Source organism: Equus caballus, chromosome 10 (genome assembly GCF_041296265.1).
Source record: "Equus caballus isolate H_3958 breed thoroughbred chromosome 10, TB-T2T, whole genome shotgun sequence".
NCBI classification, from domain to species: domain Eukaryota; kingdom Metazoa; phylum Chordata; class Mammalia; order Perissodactyla; family Equidae; genus Equus; species Equus caballus.
Window position 1 is genome coordinate 20,336,659 of NC_091693.1, and position 21,603 is coordinate 20,358,261.

A 21,603-nucleotide genomic window follows, 5' to 3' on the forward strand; every position below is an offset into this window, starting at 1 on the left:
ATCACATAACCCTTGTGAGAGAAGGACCATTGTATCCCTATTTTATACACAGGAAAGCTTAGGCAAAGAAGGGCTATAAATCTAGGATGCCCGACCCATAATTCAGTGTCTCTACCACCCTCTGGTGGAGAAGAGTGTTGTTTTATACCAAAAGGTATATACGGTTCCCTTTTGCATTTATTCATTCAACAAACATGTATTAAGAGTGCCCTGCTTACCCTCCCATGCCTGGGCACTGGGGAAATGAAGAAGAATGAGACACACCCAGGCCCTGCCCCCATGGAGGTCACGGTCTAGGGGGATCCCCCACCTAGGCTAGACTCAGGGGTTACCTTTATTGCTGAGTCTCTGCACATCCCTCCTTTCAGTCTGACCCCATGAGGAGAAAGACTCATGAGCCAGACACAGTGACAAAGGGGGGGGGCCCTGTAAACTGGGAGAGCTGGGGGGACACAGTTGAAGGAGAAGCTGGGTTGGCCTGGGATGGGGTGGTTTGGGAGGGCTTCCTGAAGGAGGAGGCATTTGAGCTGAGGAGATTGCCAGGGCACAGAGTCCGGGGCAGAGCCTCGGGGGATCGTACGGGAGACCTCGGGGCAACTGGAGGGGGGTGACTGGCCCTAGGAGTCTGCGACTCAGGAGAGGGAGGAGGGAGGCAAGAGCCTCGAATGCTGTCCTGGGGTGATGGGGAGCCCGGGGACCTGCGGGCTGGGGAGGCGCAGGGCCAGCGCTGGGTGTGGTAAGACCCCTCGGGGGCCAAGCTGGGAACAGACCGGGGAGCAAGACTGGGAGCTGAGAGGCCAGGAGGAGGCTGGACCAGAAGGGATGGAGCTGGGGTTCAATGGGCTGTCAGGGTGTAGGGGGAAGAGGACAGTGTTTGGGGTAAGGCCTGGTGACTGGGGGAATCTTGGGGTTGGGGGAAGATGTGGAATTCGTCCGGGAGCATGAGAAAAGTGAGAGGTCTCAGGGACGCGCAGAGGAACTGGTCCCAGAGGCTCATGGGAGAAGTGGGTCTGGTCCAGGGGGCTGGCCAGGGCCCAGAGGCTCATGGGAGAAATGGTTCTGGTCCAGGGGGCTGGCCAGGGCCCAGGGGCTCCCGGGAGAAGTGATTCTGGTCCAGGGGGGCTGGCCAGGGCCCAGGGGCTCCCGGGAGAAGTGATTCTGGTCCAGGGGGCCTGGCCAGGGCCCAGGGGCTCCCGGGAGAAGTGGTTCTGGTCCAGGGGTCTGGCCAGGGCCCAGGGGCTCCCGGGAGAAGTGGTTCTGGTCCAGGGGGTCTGGCCAGGGCCCAGGGGCTCCCGGGAGAAGTGGTTCTGGTCCAGGGGGCTGGCCAGAGCCCAGGGGCTCATGAGAAATGTAGTTCAAGGTCTCTGAGGAAGGCTTCCAGAGGCTCATGGGAGAAGTGCTTCTGGTCCAGGGGGCTGGCCAGGGCGCAGAGGCTCATGGGAAATGTAGTTCGAGGTCCCTGGGGAGGGCTTCCGGAGGCTGATGGGCACACAGGTCTGAGTTCCCTCCTCCCCCATTATACAGATGAGGAGACTGAGGCTCAGAGGGTGTTAACGACCTGCTCAAAGTCACCCTGGGGGCAGGGAGTGGCCAGCGGACCCACAGCTGAAGGAGTCTGTCCCCTGCATCCCTTTCCACGGCTCGGTGCCTCCCACCTCCCCCAGCCCTGGGCCCGCCTCTCAGCACATCTGGGGCGGCCTTGTCCAGTGCTGGCTGCTGAGCACTGCCCGTCGCTAGGGGCCCCATCCCATGGACTTCACCCCGGGTGGGAGGGTCCATGCAGGAGAGGACCGAGGAGCAGGGGCCACAGGGATGGGGAAATTCAGGAGACAGTGGGGAAAGGATTTGAGGGGAGAGGGGAGGTGAGGACGGCCGGGAGTCTGACCTACAGATCTAGGTGGATCATGGGGAAGCAAGGCGAGGAGCAGGCTAGGGAGAAGGTGCTGAGCCCAGCGGGGAACGTGAGGGGTGTGCGGGGTCTGGTGGACGGCTGAGGCGGGGGCTGAACCAGGCTGGAGCTCGGGACACAGGTTTAGCAGACACCAGGCTGTTGACGGTCGTGGGAACCTGGGGCACAGAGGAGCTTGTCCAGGGAAAGCATGTGAGTGAGAGGGGGGAAGACGGCAAAGGTGGTTGAGGATGGAGCTTTGGGTTTCTAGAGAGTTCCATGAACAGAGACAGCCAGAGAAGGAAGCTGAGAGAGAAAGGACAGGCCAGGAGGGGCGATGGTCAGGTGGGAGAGGATGAGGCCTGAGCTGGGGGCTGGCGCTGTGAAGACGGGGGTGGCAGGGGACAGGACAGAGTTCAGGGGGCAATGGGACAGGGTTTGGGCACTGCCAGGCGGGGGGGGGGGGCAAAGGAGAGAGGAGAGAGGACAGTCCCAGTGGTTTGACCTGGGCACTAGTAGTCAGTGGGTCAGTTCCCTGAGAGGAAGGAGACTGGGGAGGAAATGCAGTTGGTGTGACAGACCTAGTGGGACCTGGAAAACTGCTGTAGACATGGAGACACTTTTAAGAACATCAGGCATCTTGGTGGAAGCCAAGGACAAGATGCCCTGGAGTGGGGAGCCTGGGTGCCAGCGTCTGGCCTGAGCAGACTGTGGGAGCCAGTCGGGGGTGAGAAAGAGAGAAGAGGCCGCTCCAAGAACAGGACAGCGGCCAGTGGATGAGGGCCGGGGCGGGTGGGGAGAGAACCCCGTGAGAACCTCTCCCGGTCCTCCCCTTCATGCCTCTCTCCAGGGAGCGCATCCTCTCGGGCAAGCTGGTGCGCAGGGCCGAGAAGAGGCTTAAAGAGGTGGTGCTCCAGGTGGAGGAGGAGCGGAGGGCAGCCGACCAGCTCCGGGATCAGGTGAGCGGCCGATGTCACTGAGGAGCAGTGGGAGGTGGGACGGCCGACTCATAAACAGCACGTGCCACTTCTGGAGGCGAGGAGCTCCCATCATAAGAGGCAGCGTGTGGGCGCTGGAGTGGAAATGAGTGTAGATGCCTCCCCTGGGCTGGGCGCATCCGCTGAGAGCTGGAATCGGTGACCTTGTGACCGGTAAATTCTGGAGTCTAAGAAAGGCCCTGGTGGGGAACTGACACAGCGGGGAGAGGGAAGACGTTAAACCCTACCCAGAAGCTAGCCCAGGGCTGAAATAACAACACAGAGTGTTTACTGAGTGCTTTGTATGTGCTAGGAACTGTGCTAAGAACATAACGTGCAGTATTTTTAATTCTTATCAGAATGCCGAGGTCAGTACTGTTATTTTCCCCTCGTATTCAGGTGGGTAAACTGAGGCACAGAAAGGTGAAACTATGTAGCTCTTAAGAGATGGAGCCAGGGTCCAAACCCTGGCACTCAGCTGCAGAGTTTGTGCTTTTATTTATTGAGCAGCTACTGTGTCCCCAGTACTGTGCTAACCTGCTTTTTAGAAACCACACGTGTGCATTCTCTCACCAGCCCCATTTCACAAGTGAGGAAATGGGAACTTTAAAACTGTGCACCAAAGGCACACAGTTAGTAGAGACAGAGCCTGGATCGGATCTCAGGTCTGTCTGAATCTAGATAGAGTCACTGTGCCCTTAAAAGCTCAGCTGTGTTTTATTTGCCATTCATTCCACAATTATTGAGCACCCACTGTGTGCCAGGCACTGTGCTAGGCATCGGAGATATGGCTGTGAACAAGACAGAGAAGGTCCCTGCTCTCACAGAACTCCCATTTTCAGCATAGGAAGAGAAAGGCACAATAATCCTACAAACAAGCAAAGATAACTACAGATTGGGACAAGAACTATGAAGAAAAAAGAGAATGAAGAGAGAGGATGGGGGTGGGGGGGGCACGAAGACCTCTCTAAGGAGGTGACACTTGAATTGAGACCTGAAGGGTGAGGAAGAGCCAGGCAGAGGGAACAGCAGGTGCAAAGGCCCTGGGGTATGGAAATAAGCTTGTTGAGTTTGGAGCAAAAAGCAGACCGGTTTGGCTAGAGAGAAGAATGGGGTGGGAGGAGGGGGGTGAGTGATAAGAAATGAGGTCAGAGTGTTTGGTGGGAGGAAGATGGCGTGTGTCCCCTCCCTCGAAAGAGAGATGGCAGGGTCTGTGAGGATCTCGGTGAAGATGGTCTTGCCAGTGGTTTTATGGGAAGACGACCCTGCAGAGCCTGGAATGCCAGGCTGAGGGGCTGGGACCTTGTCCTAGGGGCACTGAGTAGCCACGGGAGGGCTTTGAGCAGGGGAAAGACATAGAAAGAGCATAGAAAGACCCCTCTGAGGCCAAACGAGAGACAGCCTCACATTTGAGGCCAGACTGGATGCTGGCGAGAGGATGCAGGAGAACGGAACCAAGCGTGGACGGAAGGCAGGGAAATGGGGCGGAGTCAGGGGCAGGAGGGGTGGGGCCGTGGGGGCCGGGGTGGGGTGTCGGGGGTGAGGACTGCGCCCGGAGGCGTGACCGGGGCCCCCTGCTCGCGCCAAGGTGGAGAAGGGGAACCTTCGGGTGAAGCAGCTGAAGCGGCAGCTGGAGGAGGCGGAGGAGGAGGCGTCGCGGGCGCAGACGGTCCGCCGGAGGCTGCAGCACGAGCTGGAGGATGTCACGGAGGCCTCGGAGTCCATGAACCGCGAGTTGAACACCCTGAGGAACCGGCTGCGGTAGGGCCACCCCGCACTTGCGCTCTCCCCCTCCATCGACCCCGCCCCCCCCCGCACTTTCTTCTCTCTCTCTCTCCATAGCTCCCTCTCCCCTCCCTCTCTGCTCCCCTCGTTTAACCAGCACCTCCGGTCTCTCCTCCCCGCAGACGCGCGCCCCTCACCTTCACCACCCGCACGGTGCGCCAGGTCTTCCGGCTGGAGGAGGGCGTGGCGTCGGACGAGGAGGCGCAGGACGCGGAGCCGGGGGCCGGGCCGCCCCAGGAGCCCGACAGACCGCCTGCGGCCCAGCCTCAGTGACCGCGCGCTGCCCCCGGGCGCCGGCCCCTCCCTCCCCGCTCCCCGCGGTGCCCGCCCCAGAGCTCGCCCCCTGGCTTCCCGCCCTTTGGAAAGGGTGCCACCCTCCAGCGCTCCAGCACTTATCAAGCCCACTCCGGGGGGGGGGGGGTGTTCCCCGAGACCTCCCGTGGACCCCTAATCACAGAGGAGCGGGCCAGCGGGGAGGGAAGGACTGGGGCTCCCTCGCTTGGGAGGAATTTGGGGTGTCGTTGGCAAGCTGCGGTTTCATCCGGGTTCCCATCCTTCCTTCAGTTGTTAATGATCTTTATTAGGAAGGGAGAATGGCTCCCCTCCCCCACCTCGTCCCCCTCCCCCCTCCCGCTTCCTCTGCCCCGTCTCCCCCTCCCCCTCCCTCTGCGGATGTCTCTCACCATTCAGCCACCCGACTGCTGAGCGACAGCAGCCTGAGCCCTGGCCTCCGCCAGCGCCAGACCCTCGCAGAGGGGCGGGATGAGGGGCCCTCCCCCCTCCCCCCAGGCCCCGCTCCCCCTTCTGGTTGCTCCTGTGTGATCGATCACACGTCGTTGGAGTCGCCCCCGGGGGCTGGAGGAGGCCCCCAGACCCTCCCAGCCTCCAGGCTCTGGCAGAAATAAACTCCAACCCCGACTGGACGGGACTGGGGCTGTGTGTGTTCCTGCGGGGGGTGGGGGGGGGGTGTCTCTGATGGCGCGGGATGGGCACCGGCTTCTTGGGCCTCGTGCGGCGGCGGGTGGGGTGGGCTGCTCGGGTGGGGTGGGCTGCTCGTTCCAGTCGCAGCTGTTGAGGGACTTCCTGTGCACCCGGCATTCAGTGCGAAAGAACTCATTTGCGCCTTACCCAGCCTCCCTCCAAAGTATTCTCTCCATTATACAGATGGGGAAACTGAGGCTCAGAGCTGCGATGTCCCTTGCTCCAAGCCTCCCCGTTAGTGAACCCCCGCCTTCCAGCGCCTAGAGCAGTGCCTGGTACATAGCGGGCTTTCGTATATTTGCTGAATGAGTAGATGACCCCTCCCGCCCTTTTAGAGGGGTGGGAACAAGCCCAGAGAGAGTGAGAGACTTGCCCAAGGACACACAGCTCCTAAGCAGTTGAACCCGCTCAGTCTGGCTTCAGAGTTGGTAATACGAGCCACGCTGGGGACCCAGGTCCACTCCTCTCCTGGGGACTAGTGACCCTCACCTAGGGGCTCATATTACCCACGTGCCCTCACAGACTTTCTGGTTAGGAATGTGGATCCCCATTTTTACCATGAGGGAAACTGAGGCAGGCACTCGTCCCCCCCCCCAATCACAAGGTGAGAGCCAGAGATCAAGGGGATGTCCGGCCCCCCAAAGTGCACCCTTTTGCCGTTTAATGCGACCCCCTGCTCTTGAACCCCCAAATCCCCCCTAGCCCTGATCCGGAGACCTTCCCAGCAGACAATCAGGACGCGGCTTTTAAATGAAAAGGAAACTTTTATTTTGGTGGGGAGTGAGAGGGTGGGTGGGAAGGGGGCAAGACACTTCTTTGGGGAGGGGGGTGACATGCGGCAGCTTCTGCGTTGGGCGGTTCATGCACCCAGGGTGGGCGTGGGGGAGGCTTGGGGGAGGGGCCTGCCGACCCCTCCCTCCCTGCCCTGGGGGTGGGCCGAGAAGACCCGCCCTTAGCACCAGAGTTGGACGATTTGCAGACCTCCCCTCCCCAGACTGACTCCGGACACCCGCCCCCATCCCTGAGAGCGCCCCCTGCCACTCCCCCCCGCCCCCATCGACAGGCCAGGCCCGCCCCGCCCACAGTGGAGTGAGAGAAACTTATTGCTGTGTGTGTTTTGGGGAGGGGGGAGCCGCTGAGTCAGGAAGACCCCCGCCATTCCTTCCTCCCCAATCGCCCCGACCCCCGCCCCGGGTCCGTGCGTTCCCGGCGCGCAGGAGGGGCGCGACATGCGTGTGGGGAGCGCGTCATGCAGCGCATGCGTGTAGTTGCGGGCACCCTGGCGGCCGGGGGGAAAAGGGGAGCGGGACTTGCAAGTTGTCCCTTGAGCTCTCTCTCTTTCCCTCCCCGAATCCCACACTAGTTTGTCGACTTGGGGGATCACATTTTGTAGAGGTTTCTAATGATCGGGGTTCTTTTTTAAAGCTGAACTAAAAAGCTGGGTACGTGTGGCAGATTGGCGAGCAGGGTGGGGGGAGACGTCGGGAAGAGGTGCGTACCCTTGTGGAAAAGATCCTCACCCCCTTCCCCTGCACCGTTCGGCTTCCGCGAGGGTCGGGAGAAGGGGAGGGGGGCGCTTTTGAAAGAAGTTAAACCCTTTGGCAATATAATCAGTCCCCACCCCCATACCCTGGTGTCTGGAGCCCCTAGCCCTTTGCCCCGCCCCACCCTCTCCCACCAGAACCCGCCCCACCCCTCACCCCCGATTCAACAGGGTTTAGGGGCCGATGGAAGTATGGGGGGGGGGGACTCAAAAATGCCCCTTGCATAGGAATCGTTGCATCAAAAATCGTGCTCAGTGACACCCCCCCACCCCAACCCTCGGGTGGAGGGGTTCCTGAGGCCATGGGAGCAGAGGGATGGAGGTTGCTCATTCCGTGGGCCCCCAGGTCCGAAAGGGGAGGGTCCTCTAAGGATTGTGGGACCGGCGTGGTCTCCGGGCTTGGGGGAGGTAGCGCATCCTTGAGCCAGGATGGGATGTGAGCAATGACTGCGCACCCGCCGGCGGGGCGGGGCGGGGAACGCCGGGGAAGGGCGGCTGGGGTCGCAGCCCGGGTGGGTAGGTCGTCGTTTCCCAAGCTTCTGAGATGCCAGTGTCCCTCCATTCGGGCACAGCCTCTCCTTGAAACGGAAACACTTCTAACCTAAGTAAACGGTGTCCTGGCCCAGCAGCAGCAAGTGGACTTACCGGCTTCTGTGCAAAATACCGCGAGACAAAACTTTTAAAAGAAATGTTTGTCCTCGCGCTGCCTAAAAAGTTAGCCGATCACCAGGGGTGCAAATAGGACCCTCTGGGAAACTCTGGGGTCCATGAAGAGGGGGCCTTTGGGGCACCATTTAAGGGAAGGGGCTCTTGGGGGACGCAGGGGTCGGCATAAGAAAGGGGGTGCCCCCTTAAGGTCCGGTTCCCTGGAATTGTAGACAGGTTGGGCCCCTTTCGGAAATTCTAGCGTCAGGGGAACCTGAGGTGGATGTCTGATGTCAGAGAGTTGGGGATGCCGAGGGGTGGCGGGCAGGCCTGAGGATTTGGGGGTGTCCAGAAAATGTTCGAGTGTGGGAAGGACTCGGAGCATCCCTAAGGCTGAAGTGAGCGGAGTGGAGGCGGTGCGAGAGGGGCCGGGATGCAATGGGGGGAGTGGGGTTTGGGGACCCATCCCAGGAGCCTGTGGGGCTTTGGGGTATGTGGGGCGCCAAGGTCAGTTTCGGGACTTCCGGGAGCAGGTCTCGCGTCCCGGGAATCTGGAGGGGGTGTCGGGGAATTCTGTGCGCTGGGGGCCACATCCTCCCAGGAGTTCTGAGATGGGAGGTCTGAGTCCATGCAGCGGGGAGAGAGGCGAGCAGATCCCTGGGGGGTGGAGGATGGGGGTGGGGGGATGAGAGGGTGAAATTCACCAGAGGGATCCTCCCAAAGGCTGAGGGAGCAGCTGTCCGCAGCCCACCCCACCCCCACCCCCTCCGTGCCTCCGCTCCTGCCATCTGAGTTCAGCTCTGGTTTCTGGCTTTGAGTGAATGTTCCTCCTTCCCCCACATTGTTGCTAGTTTTTTTTTTTTTCTTCTTTAATCAATGCGTGATGGGTTGCCTTCCTGGGGTGAAGGGTGGGAGGCTAGGAGACCCTCCTGTGGCTTAAAGGCCAGCCCGACGACCCCCTTGAGGTCCCCGCCCCCTCCCCAGAGTGCCCCTTCCCTCAAATGCATGGCATGCAACCCTTGGCGGCTTATTGCTGAGGTGGAGTTGGGGAGGTGGCGTCCAGGTTGGGGGAGGCATGCAGAGTAGGGGGAAGGTGCCCCAAAATGTAACTGGCATAATTTGGACGTATTTACACAAGTGGATGGCAGGGGGGTGTCCTATGGCTCATGGAGACCTGAGAAGGCTTTATTTTTTGGGGAGGGTGCGGAGAATTAGGGGGAGGATGGGCTTTGGCTCCTCCCCCTCCATCCTGGGGGCCCAGGTCGGGGTGAGGGGCCCGGGGGTGTCTGCTGGCGTCGTCGTCTCGGTTGCATATTATTAATAACTTTTTGATTTTTTTTAAAAAAACCCTTTCCCCCACCCCCCCCCCAGCTCCTTTGACCTTCTTCCCTGTCACCCCCGAGTCCCCCCACGGGGGGGAGGGGAGCGCTAGAGGATGGAGGGCAGGGTTGGGGGAGCGCGGCGGGCGGCCCTGGGCGAGCCAGGGGGGGTGGCAAGGGGCGCGAGGCGCAGGGACACCCCGCTGAGGCCCGCGATGCTGCTCAGGCTGCGGGATTTCTCGTAACCTGGGGGGGGGGGGGGGGGCAGAAACACGAGGGGGGAAGCATGGAGAAGGGGGTGCAGGGGGGTGGGTCCCACAGACAGAGAGACCCCAAGACAGAGAGCGGCAGGAGAGAAACAGACAGAGGATACGAGATGGAGAGAGAGAGAGAGACAGGAAAAGGCAAGAGACAGAAAGAGGAGGGAGAGAGCACGAGGTACCCGGAGCGAGAGAGACCGAGACAGCCAGGGAGACAGAGACAGACAGACAGCAAGATACCAAAAGACAGAAGGACAGAAGCAGAGAGATGGACAGAGGCGGACCAAGGAGATGGAGAGAGAGATGAACAAATCAGACAGTCAGTCGGCGTCGAGGAGAAAGGTTCAGACATGGGGAGGGGGGAGAGATTCAGGGTTAGGAGGCAGGGTGGCGCCCCCCGGGCCTCCCCCACCCCATCCCCACCATAGCTCACCCCCCATCCCCCCCCCCCCCCCCCCCCCCCCGTTGGCCCTCTCATCTGAGGCAATAAGGTGGGGGCAGCAAGGCGGATGGTGCCAGCACCGGCATGGGCATGGGGGGGGGCGCTGGGTGGGATGCATGTTGGGGAGCAGCGTGGGGGGGGGGCACGCGGGGCCGCGGCGGGAGGGGGTGCGGCCGGCCTCGATGTGGAGGAAGGAGGAAAGCAGGTGGGGGTGCCTTGAGGTGAGGGGCTGGGTGGAGCAGAGTGGGCAGGGCCCATGGGGGCCAGAGGACAGCTCCCAGAGCAGTCTGGGGGGGCCAAGGCTCACCTGCAGTTGTCATGGGGCATCTTTAAAGGGTCAAGAAGCCTTCACATGGGGGGCCTTCTGACGGGAAGGTTCTAAACGCGTCTTGAGACCCAAAGGGATCCAAGACTGAGGAGCATGGTGGTCTCTGGAAAGCTTGGCGGGTCTTAACAGTTCTGCCAGCGTCTGGGGGCACCTGTAGGGTTTTTCTAGGCAGCACCCAGGGGTCTGTCTGCACAAGGGCGTCTTGACCGTAGGAGAGAGGGCCTGGGGGGGGTTGGAAGCCCAGTATCTTGGGGACACCCCCTCCCAGCCATTCCCGATTGCTAACCTGGGGGAAAGGGGCAGGGGGGGACCGAGGGTCTCGCGAGGCCTCAGGCGGTGACAAGAGCTGGGGACAGAAATACACAGAGTCACGGCGGGGGGAGAGGGGTCAGGGGGAACCCCCCAACACAGCCTCACGGTTGGGGGGACGGAGAAACGCCGGGATCTCGTCCTCCTCTCTGGTGTTCTCCGGGGAGGGGGAGCAGTGAAATGGGGGCGGCCGGAGACATCAAATATGGAAGGAGCTTCCGGGGTGGCTGGGGGGCGGGGGACGAAGGAAAGGAGGAGGGAGAGGACTGGGGAGGGAAGGGGACGTAGGTCAGGTGTTGGACTCAGGTGGCTGGGGAGGGAAGATGGAGAAGGGAGGGGTGGGAGGTGCATGGGGGACAGGCCAGGAGGAAAGGGAGGGAGGGGGACAACAGTGGAGGGTGGGTCCCGGAGGAAGAAGGATAGAGAGGAAGGGAGGAGGCGGGAGGGAGGAAGAAGGATAGAGAGGAAGGGAGGAGGCGGGAGGGATCGGGGACCTCGGGGCAGAGGATTCAGTCAGCCCCATCAGCTCCAGCCATTATTTGAGTTCAATGAATGGATTTTGGCATCAGAGGCAAGAGAAGCAGAGACCTCCCCCCGACCACGCCTCCCTCCTCTACATTCCCAAATCCTCCCCACTCCCTCTACCCCTCCACCCCCCCACCCCCTCCACCCCCCGATTCCATGGGGGCCCATCCAGACCTGGGGGTGGGGGACAAAGGGTGGTAACAGGGCTGGGTGCAAGCAGGGGGAGGGGTGGGTGGGAGCAGGGAGGGGAGGTGGTAAGGAGATGAGGATGAAGGATGATGGGGGGGGGTTGCAACAAGGAGAGATGGAGGGACAGAACAAGAAGAGCCAGACAGTCCCCTCTGGACCGGGAGATTGGAAGCCTGGGTTCTCATCCCCGTTGGCTCTATGGCCTGGGGTTTGCTCCCTGAACTTCTGTCCAACAAGGGGGTTTAGACTGAGCCATCCCTGGAGGCTCCCAGTCCCGCTAAGGCAGAGATTCTTTAGGATCTGTATCTCTAAGGAAAATTCCACAGATGTTTGTTGAATGACTAAGAGATGGATCAAATTCCTTCGGGTAGCTTCCCAGCGCTTTTCAGATAAAATCCTGCCTCTTATCATGGCCAAAAACCCCCTCACGATCCTTCCCCCAGACTCTGCCTGGCACCCCTCACCCCTCGGCCAGTCGGCTCAGCCACACTTCCCTCCTTGCTATTCCTTTACCAAACCAAGCTCCTCCCACATCGGTACCTCAGGACCTTTGCACTTGCTGCCCCTTCTGCCTGGCTGGCCCTTTTTACCTTTTAGGCTTCATGTCACCTCAAAAAGGTCCTCTCAGGCCCCTTTATCTGAAGTGACCAGAGTAATTATCTCATTCTCTTTTTTTACTTATTTTATGGTTCCTCCAATCAGCGGGTGGCACACTTTTCCTGTAAAGGGCCAGATAGTAAATATTCTGGGGTCTGAGGGCCCCATGGTGTCTGTCGCAACTCTTCCGCAGCAGGACAGTGGCTGGGTTCCAATAAAGCTTTATTTATAAAACAGCTGGCCGACAGACTTGGCCCCTGGGCTGTAAGGCCGACCCATGCTCTAGAGTGGCAACTGTGATAGCAGATTCCCACTGTGTGTCCCGCCAAACGGCCAGTGCCTGGGACCGTGCCCTCAGTAATTAGCTGCAGGACGAAGGAATGAATCAATGAAGGAATGAAGGAATGGAGCGAGGTTGTTGTGGGGATTACATACGAGAAGCTCTGTTAAACTCCTGGCATGTGGTAAGCGCTTGGTGTGTTTGCTGAACGACTCATCTGTGAACCATCTCCTCACTCGGCCCCCCTCACCGCCCCCTGGCAAGTCCCCAGCCCTGTGTCTCCTGAACCCTGACCCCTGACCCTCTCTGCCTCGTCCCTTCCTCTCCATCCTCGCGGCCCTGACCCAGGCCTCGGCTTCTCCCCCTGGACCCTCGCCCCAGCCTCCTGACCGCCAGTCTCCCCACTCTAGTCCATTCCCACCAGGCCCCAGAGCTGACCCGCTGTCCCCAGGTCCCCGCACAAGGTCCCCTCAGCCCGGCCTGCCTTCCTGCCTCCCGCCCATCGACCAGTCCCAGGCTCCCTGGCTTTGCCTGTGCCGCTCGCTCTGGTCACTGCTGTCTAAAGAGGTCACTTCCTCACTCCAGGTCGGGATGACTCTGGCATCGGCTCCCTCAGGAAGCCTTTGCTGTCGCCTCCCTCCTACCCCGGCAATCGTGCTCCTCTCCCTCTCCCTGCGTGTCCCTGTGCCGCCTCCATTTCGGCATATGTCGCCTCAGAGAGCGACTTTCTAGGTCTCTCTGCCTCTCCCTCCAAACTGGGAGCTCCGGGGAGGGTCGATTTTGTTCACTGTTGAACCCCGTGCCTAACACCATGCTGGGGACACGGGGGCCCGTTCACAAGGGACTGGCTGGGTGGCTGGGTCTTTCTCATCCTGTCCTACACCCAGGAGGGTGTCCTGGGCGTGCACCCCGTTTTCTTGATCGGATGAAAAAGACCCGGGGTGAGGGGAGGCAGGGAGAGAGATGCGGATGGGGGTGAGGATGGGGTCGGTCGTGAGGGCGGGGCGGGGGGGTCAGGCACGTGGTTAGTTCGAGTGGGTTAGTGAGGGGCAGGGCAAGTCCTGGGCAGGAGGTGTGGGGTCAGTGTCTGGGCTGGGGGTTAAGTGGATGGAGCCGTTCACGGTGAGGGGGCAGGAGTCTCGGTCAGTGGGGGCTGCATGTTCTTGAGGAGTTAGTCGGGAGGGAGGGGGGGCTCAGAGGGTGGGGGCTACTTACCCCGGGGGGAGGGGGTTCGTCCACTAGGGGGATATCCAGGCCGCAGCGTTGGCGTTGAGGTCGGGCAAGAAGCTTGGGGGGCCTGGCTTACGCCAGTCTGGGGGGGGCAGTGGGGTAGCACCGGTGGCTGGGGGTAGGGGAAGAGGCCAGAGGGTCCGGGGTGGGGTGGGGGGAAATGGAGATGGAATAAAGACAGGTGAAGGGTCAGTGGTGAGGAAACTTGGAGCAGGGGGTCTGGGAAGGGAATTTGGGGCCAGGGGATGGGGGAAGGGAAGTCCAGCACCTCCTCCCCCATCCCCCTCTCTCCCCCTCCCCTGGGGGAGGGGGACAGAGGGAGGGTCCCAGGGTGGGGGGCCAATGGAGGGCACCTCACCTTTCCGGATGGAGCCATCAGGGGAAGGGGCATAGTCAGTGAGGAGGAAGCAGGCTCGGTCCCGGCTGTAGCGGCCCCGGCTCCCGGGGGTGATGGGGCTCTTGTCTTCTGGGGACATGGCGGGCTGGTCGATGGCTGGACAGTCCTCATGGGCAAGCGCGGCTGCTGCTGGGTCCCCGTTGGGGCGGGGATCTGCGTCCCCAGGGTCAGACAGAGACACAAAGGAGAGAGTGAGGTGTGGGAACGCACGGCGAGGGTGAGATAAGGAAGGAAAGGGCGTGGGGGGCCCGGGTGCTGGACACAGGTGACAGAAGGGCAGGGCGTGGGGAGGGGGTGACGGGAGAGAGGCTCAGCTGGAGCAGGGTAGGGGGCATGGTGGGTGAGTTGTGGGGCAGGTCACTGGTGGTGGGTGTTGACCGCTGGGAAGGACAAAAGGGAAGGGTGGTCTGACGGTGATGGATGGAGGTGGGTCTGGGGGAGCATTGCCTTAGGAAGTGGTGGTTGGGCTGGGCGTGGGGCGCTAGGAAGGGCAGGACTGGGGTAGGGTGTTGGGTTGGTTGGCGTAGGTTTGGAGAGATGGCTAGAGGGATGCAGCTGGCTGGGAGGTGGTTGTTTAGGGAGGGGTGTTGGGCGCTGGAAAGGGCACAGTGGGGAGGGGTTGGGAAGGTGACAGATGGGGGGGGAGGTGGGGGTCCCCCAGGCTCTGACTCGAGCTATTTTTAATTGGTGTGAAACTGGGTCAGCGGCTGAGGGAGCAAGATGGGGGCCAGGAGGCCCAGCTCCCTTTCTTGACCTACTTAAGTCATGGGGGTGGGGCCCCCCACCCTCTCCCTCCTCCAGGACTGACACCCCAATCACAGCAGCTGAGGCACAGACCCCCCGGGGGCACAGACAGGCCCAGTCAACTGCCTTCTGCCCTCATCTCCTTCACTGCACCTCTTCCTCTTGGCGACACCTCTCAGGCCCCTCTCTGCCTCCTCCCTGCAGAACCAGAGACCGGGCCCTGGGTCCCAAGTCACCTTCCTCTCACGTGGCGGCTCTGCCCTCTGGGCCGCTCTCCAGCTCCTGGTTTTTAAGTCTTGTCTCTTCTCTCCGTCTCGCTGCTATTAGAACCTGAACTCTCTGCCGCCAACCCCCCACCCCGCCCTCCATCTCTGTCCTCTCTCCCTCTCTTCTCAGTGACAATCTCTTGGTCTCAGATTCTGTCACCTTTAGACTCTCTTTTCCTGAGATGCTGCACCTGCCTCTTGGCCTGTGTGTCTGGCCAGCCCGTGGCTCACACGGGCGACCCTCTCTCCCGGTGTGTATGTCTCCGGACGGCTCATTCCTCTGCCTCCCTGGTCCCCCCGAACACCTTGGCTACACCTGTCTCTCCAAAAACCTGTCTCTTTCACACAAAATCTCTGTCACTATTTCTCTGCCTCTTCTTTATCTTCCTTGACGGCTGTTTACTTTTCTTTCGTCTCGGTTGCTGACCATCCCGTCTCTCTAAGCCTCAGCAACAAACTCTCGCCTCCCCTCCCTCCACCGGCCAAACCTCCCCACCTCCTCCCATGAGTCTCTGCCTGGCACAACCCCCGCCCCCCGCCGCCCCTCGCGCCCCCTCCTCACCTGCCCTGTTGATCTCAATCACTTCCTCCTGAGCCAACGGGCAAGGCTCCCCAGGGGCCGGCAGAGGAGGCAGCCCCATGATCCCCAGCCCACCCGCTCCCCCCCTGAGCAGCCCGGGGTGCGTGTGGGGCCCCGGCGGGTAGGCCCCGGCCACAGTCACCCCCATGGAGGGCGGTGTGATGGGTGGCGGGGGGCTGATGCCGCCGCTGCCGTGGTGAGGGTGGGGCGGGGGCGGTGGGGGCGGGTCGGGCTTGCAGTAGTTCGGCGAGCCGGGCTGGGGGGGCCGGGGTATGTGTTTGTTCTTCTTCTTAGGCAGCTTCTGCTTGGCCATGGCCAGCGAATAGTACATGCCAAAGTTGTTGACAATGACGGGCACGGGCATGGCGATGGTCAGCACCCCCGCCAGGGCACACAGCGCCCCCACCAGCATCCCCGACCACGTCTTGGGGTACATGTCTCCATAGCCGAGGGTCGTCATGGTGACCACGGCCCACCAGAAGCCGATGGGGATGTTCTTGAAGTAGGTATGGTTGGAGCCCAGGATGTCATCGGGGTCGGCGCCAATGCGCTCGGCGTAGTAGATCATGGTGGCGAAGATGAGCACCCCCAGCGCCAGGAAGATGATGAGCAGCAGGAACTCATTGGTGCTGGCGCGGAGCGTGTGGCCCAGCACGCGCAGCCCCACAAAGTGGCGCGTGAGCTTGAAGATGCGCAGGATTCGGACGAAGCGGACCACCCGCAGGAAGCCCAGCACGTCTTTGGCGGCCTTGGAGCTGAGGCCCGAGAGGCCCACCTCGAGATAAAAGGGCAGGATGGCAACGCAGTCGATGATGTTGAGGCTGCTCTTGAGAAATTCCACCTTGTCCGGACAGAAGGTGATGCGCATGAGGAACTCGAAGGTGAACCAGACCACGCACACGCCCTCCACGTAGGTCAGGAAGGGCTCCGTCTCCACCTCCACGTTGGTGATGTTCTCCGGCGGAGCCCCCGGGATCGGGGAGGCCTGTGTCACCGTCTTGTTGCTGATATGGATGAAGCCCTCGTGGGTCTCCAGGCAGAAGGTGGTGATGGAGATTAGGATGAATAAGAGGGAGGCGAAGGCCACGTACTGTGGGGCAGGGCGGGAGACAGAGGACAAAAGGTGACCCAGGCATCTGGTCCACTAGCCGTCTCCAAAAGCCTCTCCTAGGGGCCACTCTCCCAGCCCAAAAATCCTGGGGAATCTCAGCATCCCAATTCCATGCCTTCATCACTTCCTGCATCTTATTTCCCATCTAAAACTCGCGATAGGAGAGGGAAAGGACCAGAGGCTGCTCTCCCCCAGCTCAAGAGAGGAGCTGGCCCCAGCAGTGGTAGCAGATGGCCAACTGCTCTCCTGGAAACTGCAATTTCTGGCCCGCAGTTGCTGTCTCTTACACCGCCTCCCCCTCACCCTCCTGTTCCCTGTGTCCTGTCTCAGGGCTCTCTGGCCAGGTCCAAGGGTTCTGCCACGGGGATGTGGGCTGGGGATGGGGTTGGGGAGACTAAGATCACACCCCCTCTGTGTCTCAAGGGCTTTGGAGCTGAGGGAGGGGGAAGGGAAGGTGGGCAGGGAGACAGAATCCTGAGGCGGTGAAGAGTAAGAAAGGCTGGGTTTGGATCCGGCTTTCCCCCTGCCTAACTTGGGCCAGGAGATGAAGTTTTCTGAACCTCAAGTTTTTTACAGGGTTATTGGGAGGATTAAATTATATTAGTATGCAAAGGGTCTGGCTCCTAAAACAGTGCTTGGCCCAGTGTCAGGAACTTAGTAAGAAGGTGTGAGCTCTTATTAGGATATGGGGGCCTCTTAGTGGGGGGCAAGGTCAAGGGGCCAAGGTTTAAGGACCTTGGTACCTATGTCCGGGCCTCAGAAAAGGGAGAAGGCTGGGTGAGGCCCTCACCCTGAGAGCACAGGGCAGGAAAGTGGAACCGCAGAGGGCCCGAGGGGTGCTAAGGCCCGGGAGGAGCAAGGAAGTGAGGAGTCCAGACTGACTCCCTAGGAAAGCCTATGGAGATAAGGGGACGTGGGGTTTATGGCTCTTCGGGAGGAAGTGGGGGCCGGGGACCTGGGTGTTGGGGGAGAGGACAGGGCTAGCGCCAAAGAAAGGTGAGGGGGCTTGTCGGAGGTGCAGAGCATTGGGGGTGGGAGGGTGCCTAAGTCATTTCAGGTTGGGGACCCATCAGAGTCCTGCTACACAATGGTGAGGCTTTGAGGAAAGCCTTGAGGAGGAGAGGGGGCGGGGTCAAGATCTTGGAGAAGGAAGGGGAGGGGTCAGGCCCCTAGAGATGATAGTGGGCTTTCCCAAATAGAGGGGAGGAGGAAGAAGTGAGCTTAGTCCTTAGAGAGGGAAAGGGATGGGTGTCCCGTAAAAAGCAGACTTTATCAGATGGGGAGAGGAGGAGGGAGGGCCTGGGGCGCAGAGAAGAGAGGGGGCCAGGGTCAGGTTGCAGAGAGGACCCTAGGCCTTGGCGGCGGGCTGAGGGTCAGCGCTGGCCCTCTCCGCCCCGCCCCCCTCTGGGTTTCTCCGCAGTGGTTAAGGGGCCAAAGGCCGCCACAGGGCGCATGCCCGGTGCTCCCCCGCCCGCTCGGAGCGGGGCGCGCGGCGCGGGCTGCGGCACCGCAGTGGGGGCGGGCCGGCCGGGCCGGGGGGCGGGGCGCGGCGGCCAGCACCGCGGACAGCTCCCCCGCCGCAGTGCGCAGCCGCAGCGGCCGGGCGCCGTCTTAACCCCTTCCCGGCCGGAGCCGAGCCGGCAGCGCGCAGCCGCGGCTCCACCGCCCGGAGGCCGCGGGCCAGCAGCTCCATTAACTCCTTCCCTCCCAGGGCACGGGAGGGGAGGTGGGCACCCGCCGCATTGCGCAGCTGTAGAGGCTGGACGGCGTCGGGACTGGTTTAACCCCTCGCCCAGAGATGTTCAAAAGCAGGAGGGGTAGGAGGGCACGGAGTCCCTGTAAGAAGGAAAGGAGAGATTATGGGGAGGGGACCGAGGGGAAGGCGAGGCCGGACCCTCCACGTTGCAGTGGCCTCAGCTCCCAACTCTCTCAAGCTAAGTTGGAGGCTGGAAAGTGCTTGGCCCGCCGTGGACACTCAGAAAACATTTGTAGAGTAAACGAGTGAATCCCGTAGCTGTCCCGGACCCCTAGCCTCACCTCAGCACCCTTCAATGGGGTCACAAGAAGGAAGGGCGCCCCAGGCCATGGGGAAGAGGGCCACTCAGAGGCCGGAGGGGGCATCTAGGGCCATGTCCCTTCCGCGCCTCCTCTACCCCACCTCCCCCCACCCAACCCCAAATCTCGCCAACTCAGCGCTTCCCGAGGACCAAACTTTATGCGGTGCCTCCGGGCCCCCCTCCCCCCGGCTCCCTCCCCCGGCGCGAATGCGGCACTGCGGCTCCGCGTCCTTCCCGGCCCAGGACACGGCACGGTGGGGGGGAGGGGGCCGGCCCGGCTCCTCCGGGAGTTAGGTCCCCAGGAGGCTAGGAGGGGGCCTGGCGTCTCTGCTCTTTCCCTGTCTTTCTAATTCCACCCCGCACCCCACCCCCGCCCCGTTCTGAACTGTCCTCCTCTCTTCCAACACAGGGAGGAAGTTAGGAGGAGGAAGAGGTTCGAGGGAGAGCCAGGGGGAGGGTGGCCATAGAGCCCGGCAAGTTACAGATGTTTGGGGAAAGTTTTGGGGGGGGGGGTGGATGAAGGGAGCTTTGGGGAAAATTTCGAGGGAGATAAGGCTGGAGGGAAGTTGAGGCTGGAGCGTGGGCTCTCTGGTTGGGGTGGGGGCTGAGGGGCCCAGTCTTGGACTTTGGACTGGAGGGGGGTGCGGCTTGGGAAAGGGGGAGGCAGCAGGGCTGGGGGGGAGGGAGGAGGGAAGAAGACCAAGGCAGGGTAGAAAGAACTGGGAGCTATTTTGAGAAGTTTTAGGGCTGATACCCTGAGAAGGGTCCCAAGGATTGAGGTCAGGCAAAGTTGTGGAGCAGAAGAGAAAGTCATTGACTGACCAGGAGGCTCCAGGGGTAAGGGGGGAGGGACCCCAGAGAGGGAAAGTGGGCTGTGCAGGGTAAACGATGGAAGGGAGAAGCGGGGGGAATCTGTGGATGAGGGAGAAGCAATTCTGGAGGACATATGGGAGGTTCTGGAGAGGAAAGGCATATTATGGGGGCTCAGGACTCTTCTGGAGACATTGAGGAGGAGTGTGAAAGGCTTGGGGGAAGTCTGGAGCTTTATGGGGAAAATCCTTGGGATGAGAGTTGGCGTGGAGGATGCAGGAAGGGCTGTGAACACAGAGAGGGGCTGGAGGGTCCCAGGAGGGAAGATGCCCGGAGACTCAGGGTCACAGTGAGGGGGGAGCTGGAACTGTCCCAGCCAGAGCAAGTGGTCTGGAGGTTCGAGGCAGTTCAGGAGACTCTGAGAGCGGGGTGGGGCGTCTTCGGAGACTTTGGGGGCAGAACAAGCAGGGAAGTTCAAAAATAGCCAGGAGACTCAAGCTTGGATGGAGAGACGGAGGAGGCGGGGAGACGGGCAGAGGGAGAGCCAGGGAGGGTCGGGAGAGCATGAGAGACTGAGGGCTGGAGAGGGGGGCTTCAGAGGGTCTGCAGGGGGCGGGGAAAGGGGGGGCAGCGTTTGCAGGCCTGGGACACTTTGCGGGTTAGGAAGGGGTGTCTTCTGACTCTGGAGATGCTCCAAAAAACTGAGGGCTGGGGAGAGGATCCGAGGGGTAGCCAGGGGAGGTGAAAAGAGGTTTGGAGGACTCTGAGGGTTGGGGAAAGGTCTTCGGAGGGTCTCAGAGGGGTTCAGGAAAGGCAGGGGCGGGGTTGTTCAGAGGAACCCCGAAATATCACGGTCGGGGAGGGTTTCTAAGGGTGTAGGGCGGCTTAGAGAAGCGGGATGGGGTTTGGAGGAGTCTGGGGGATTCTGAATGTTGGAGACGCGTCTTCTGAGGATCTGGGCACGGCCGGGAGAGGGGGGCGTGTTCAGAGGTGTGCGGGAGACTCGGGGTTGCGGGAAGAGGCTTCTAAGAGACGGGCAGGCCGAGAAAGAGAGACCAGGAGGGGGTGGGACGGGCTATGGGGTTCTGAGGGTTGAGATGGGGGCGCCTGGAGAGGGGAAGGGGATGGGGGGGTGGCTCCGAGAGCGCGCTCACCCTGGCGGCCCGCGACGAGTAGGGGTCCTCGAAGAGCGCCCACACGCGGGGCTGCCAGCGGCGCCACCACGTGCCGCCCGCGCCGCCCGCGCCCCCTGGCGGCCCCCCGGCGCCGCCGCCCGCGTCCTGGAAGCAGAGGCGCTTGAGCTCGCCGCCCGCGCCGTCCAGGCCGCCGCCGCCCGCGCCCGCCTCGTCGTCCAGGCCCGCGTCGTGGGCACCCGCGGCGTTGGCGGCGTTGGCGGCGCCGGCGGGGTCGGGCGCCTCGAAGGAGTCGAGCGCCTCCTCGGCGTCGCGGTGCTGCCGGTAGGTCATCCAGCAGCAGGCCTCCACGTCGGTCTCGTCGATGCCCCAGAAGCCGAGCTCCTCCTCGAAGAGCGGCCCGCACACGTCGGCCGGGCAGTGCAGCTTGCCGGTGCGGTAGTAGTTGAGCACGTAGGCGAAGACGCCCGGGTGCCGGTCGAAGAAGAACTCGTCGGCGCCCGGGTCGTAGTCGAAGCGCGCCGCCGCCTCGGGCTCCGTCAGGCCGGCCAGCCGCGTCCCCGGCAGGGTGCGCAGCGTCGAGCGGTACGTCTCATGGCGCACGCCGCCCACGTTGATCACGATCTTGCCGCTGTCGCCACCGCCGCCGCCGTGCCGCCCCATGGCCGCCGCCGGCAGCCCGGGGCATGGCTCGGCGCGCCGGCCCCCGGGCCCGCGGGGTGCCGGGGGGCCCGCCGGGGACGCGGCGGGGCCGGGCTGCGCAGGCTGCTGCTGCTGCTGCAGCGGCGGCGGTGGCGGCGGCGGGGACAGCGGCGGCGGGGACTCGGGCGGCTGCGGCGGAGGCGCCGGCTGCTGCTTGCTGGCCCCCTGGCGCCCGCGGAAGGACGAGACGCAGACTGAGCTCAGCATTGGACGGGGGGCGGGGCTGGAGGGGCGGGGCGTCTGGGGGGGCGGGGCCGCAGGGGGAGAGACAGACGTGATTGGGTGGGAGGAGGCGATGGATTGAGGGGGCGGGGCCGCGGTGGGGGAGGACCCAAGCTGATTGGGCTGCGGGGAGGCGGGGCGGGGCTGAAGCCGGGAGAAGGGCGGGGACTCTAAGGCAGCCTAGCTGGACGGGGCGGGGCCGCAGATGAAACGGACCGATTGGATCTTTGCGAGAGCAGGAGCGGGGCGGGAAAAGGTGTTAAAGGAGGCGGGATGGGCAGCT

At 62.2% G+C, this 21,603-nt stretch overlaps 2 protein-coding genes across 15 annotated transcripts in view; one reads left to right on the forward strand and one right to left on the reverse strand.

Moving 5' to 3' along the window:
• MYH14 (myosin heavy chain 14) overlaps positions 1–5,573 on the forward strand; it is a 101,292-nt gene extending 95,719 nt beyond the window's left edge. For all 11 annotated transcript variants that reach the window (XM_070224755.1, XM_070224760.1, XM_070224754.1 and 8 more), the window contains 3 exons: positions 2,739–2,847; positions 4,454–4,626; positions 4,773–5,573. In XM_070224755.1, the coding sequence (XP_070080856.1) occupies positions 2,739–2,847; positions 4,454–4,626; positions 4,773–4,923 (433 nt within the window). In that variant the 3' untranslated portion in view covers positions 4,924–5,573. The remainder of the gene's footprint in view (positions 1–2,738; positions 2,848–4,453; positions 4,627–4,772) is intronic.
• A 3,399-nt stretch (positions 5,574–8,972) lies between these two features.
• Positions 8,973–21,320, reverse strand: KCNC3 (potassium voltage-gated channel subfamily C member 3). 4 transcript variants are annotated; one of them, XR_011421957.1, is made up of 6 exons: positions 20,418–21,320; positions 15,268–16,375; positions 13,657–13,848; positions 13,284–13,410; positions 10,455–10,514; positions 8,973–9,384 (listed from the first exon to the last, which is right to left on the reverse strand). XR_011421957.1 is itself a non-coding variant. In XM_070223178.1 (5 exons), the coding sequence occupies exons 1-4, from the start codon at positions 21,303–21,305 to the stop codon at positions 10,498–10,500; spliced, it is 2,205 nt and encodes a 734-aa protein (XP_070079279.1). In that variant the 5' UTR covers positions 21,306–21,320; the 3' UTR covers positions 8,973–9,384; positions 10,455–10,497. The 4 variants fall into 4 exon arrangements, 3 of the variants coding, with proteins under 3 accessions (XP_070079279.1, XP_023507035.2, XP_070079278.1); XM_070223178.1 differs by lacking the exon at positions 13,284–13,410; XM_070223177.1 differs by lacking the exons at positions 8,973–9,384; positions 10,455–10,514 and adding an exon at positions 11,994–12,153.
• Between the last annotated feature and the right edge of the window lie 283 nt (positions 21,321–21,603).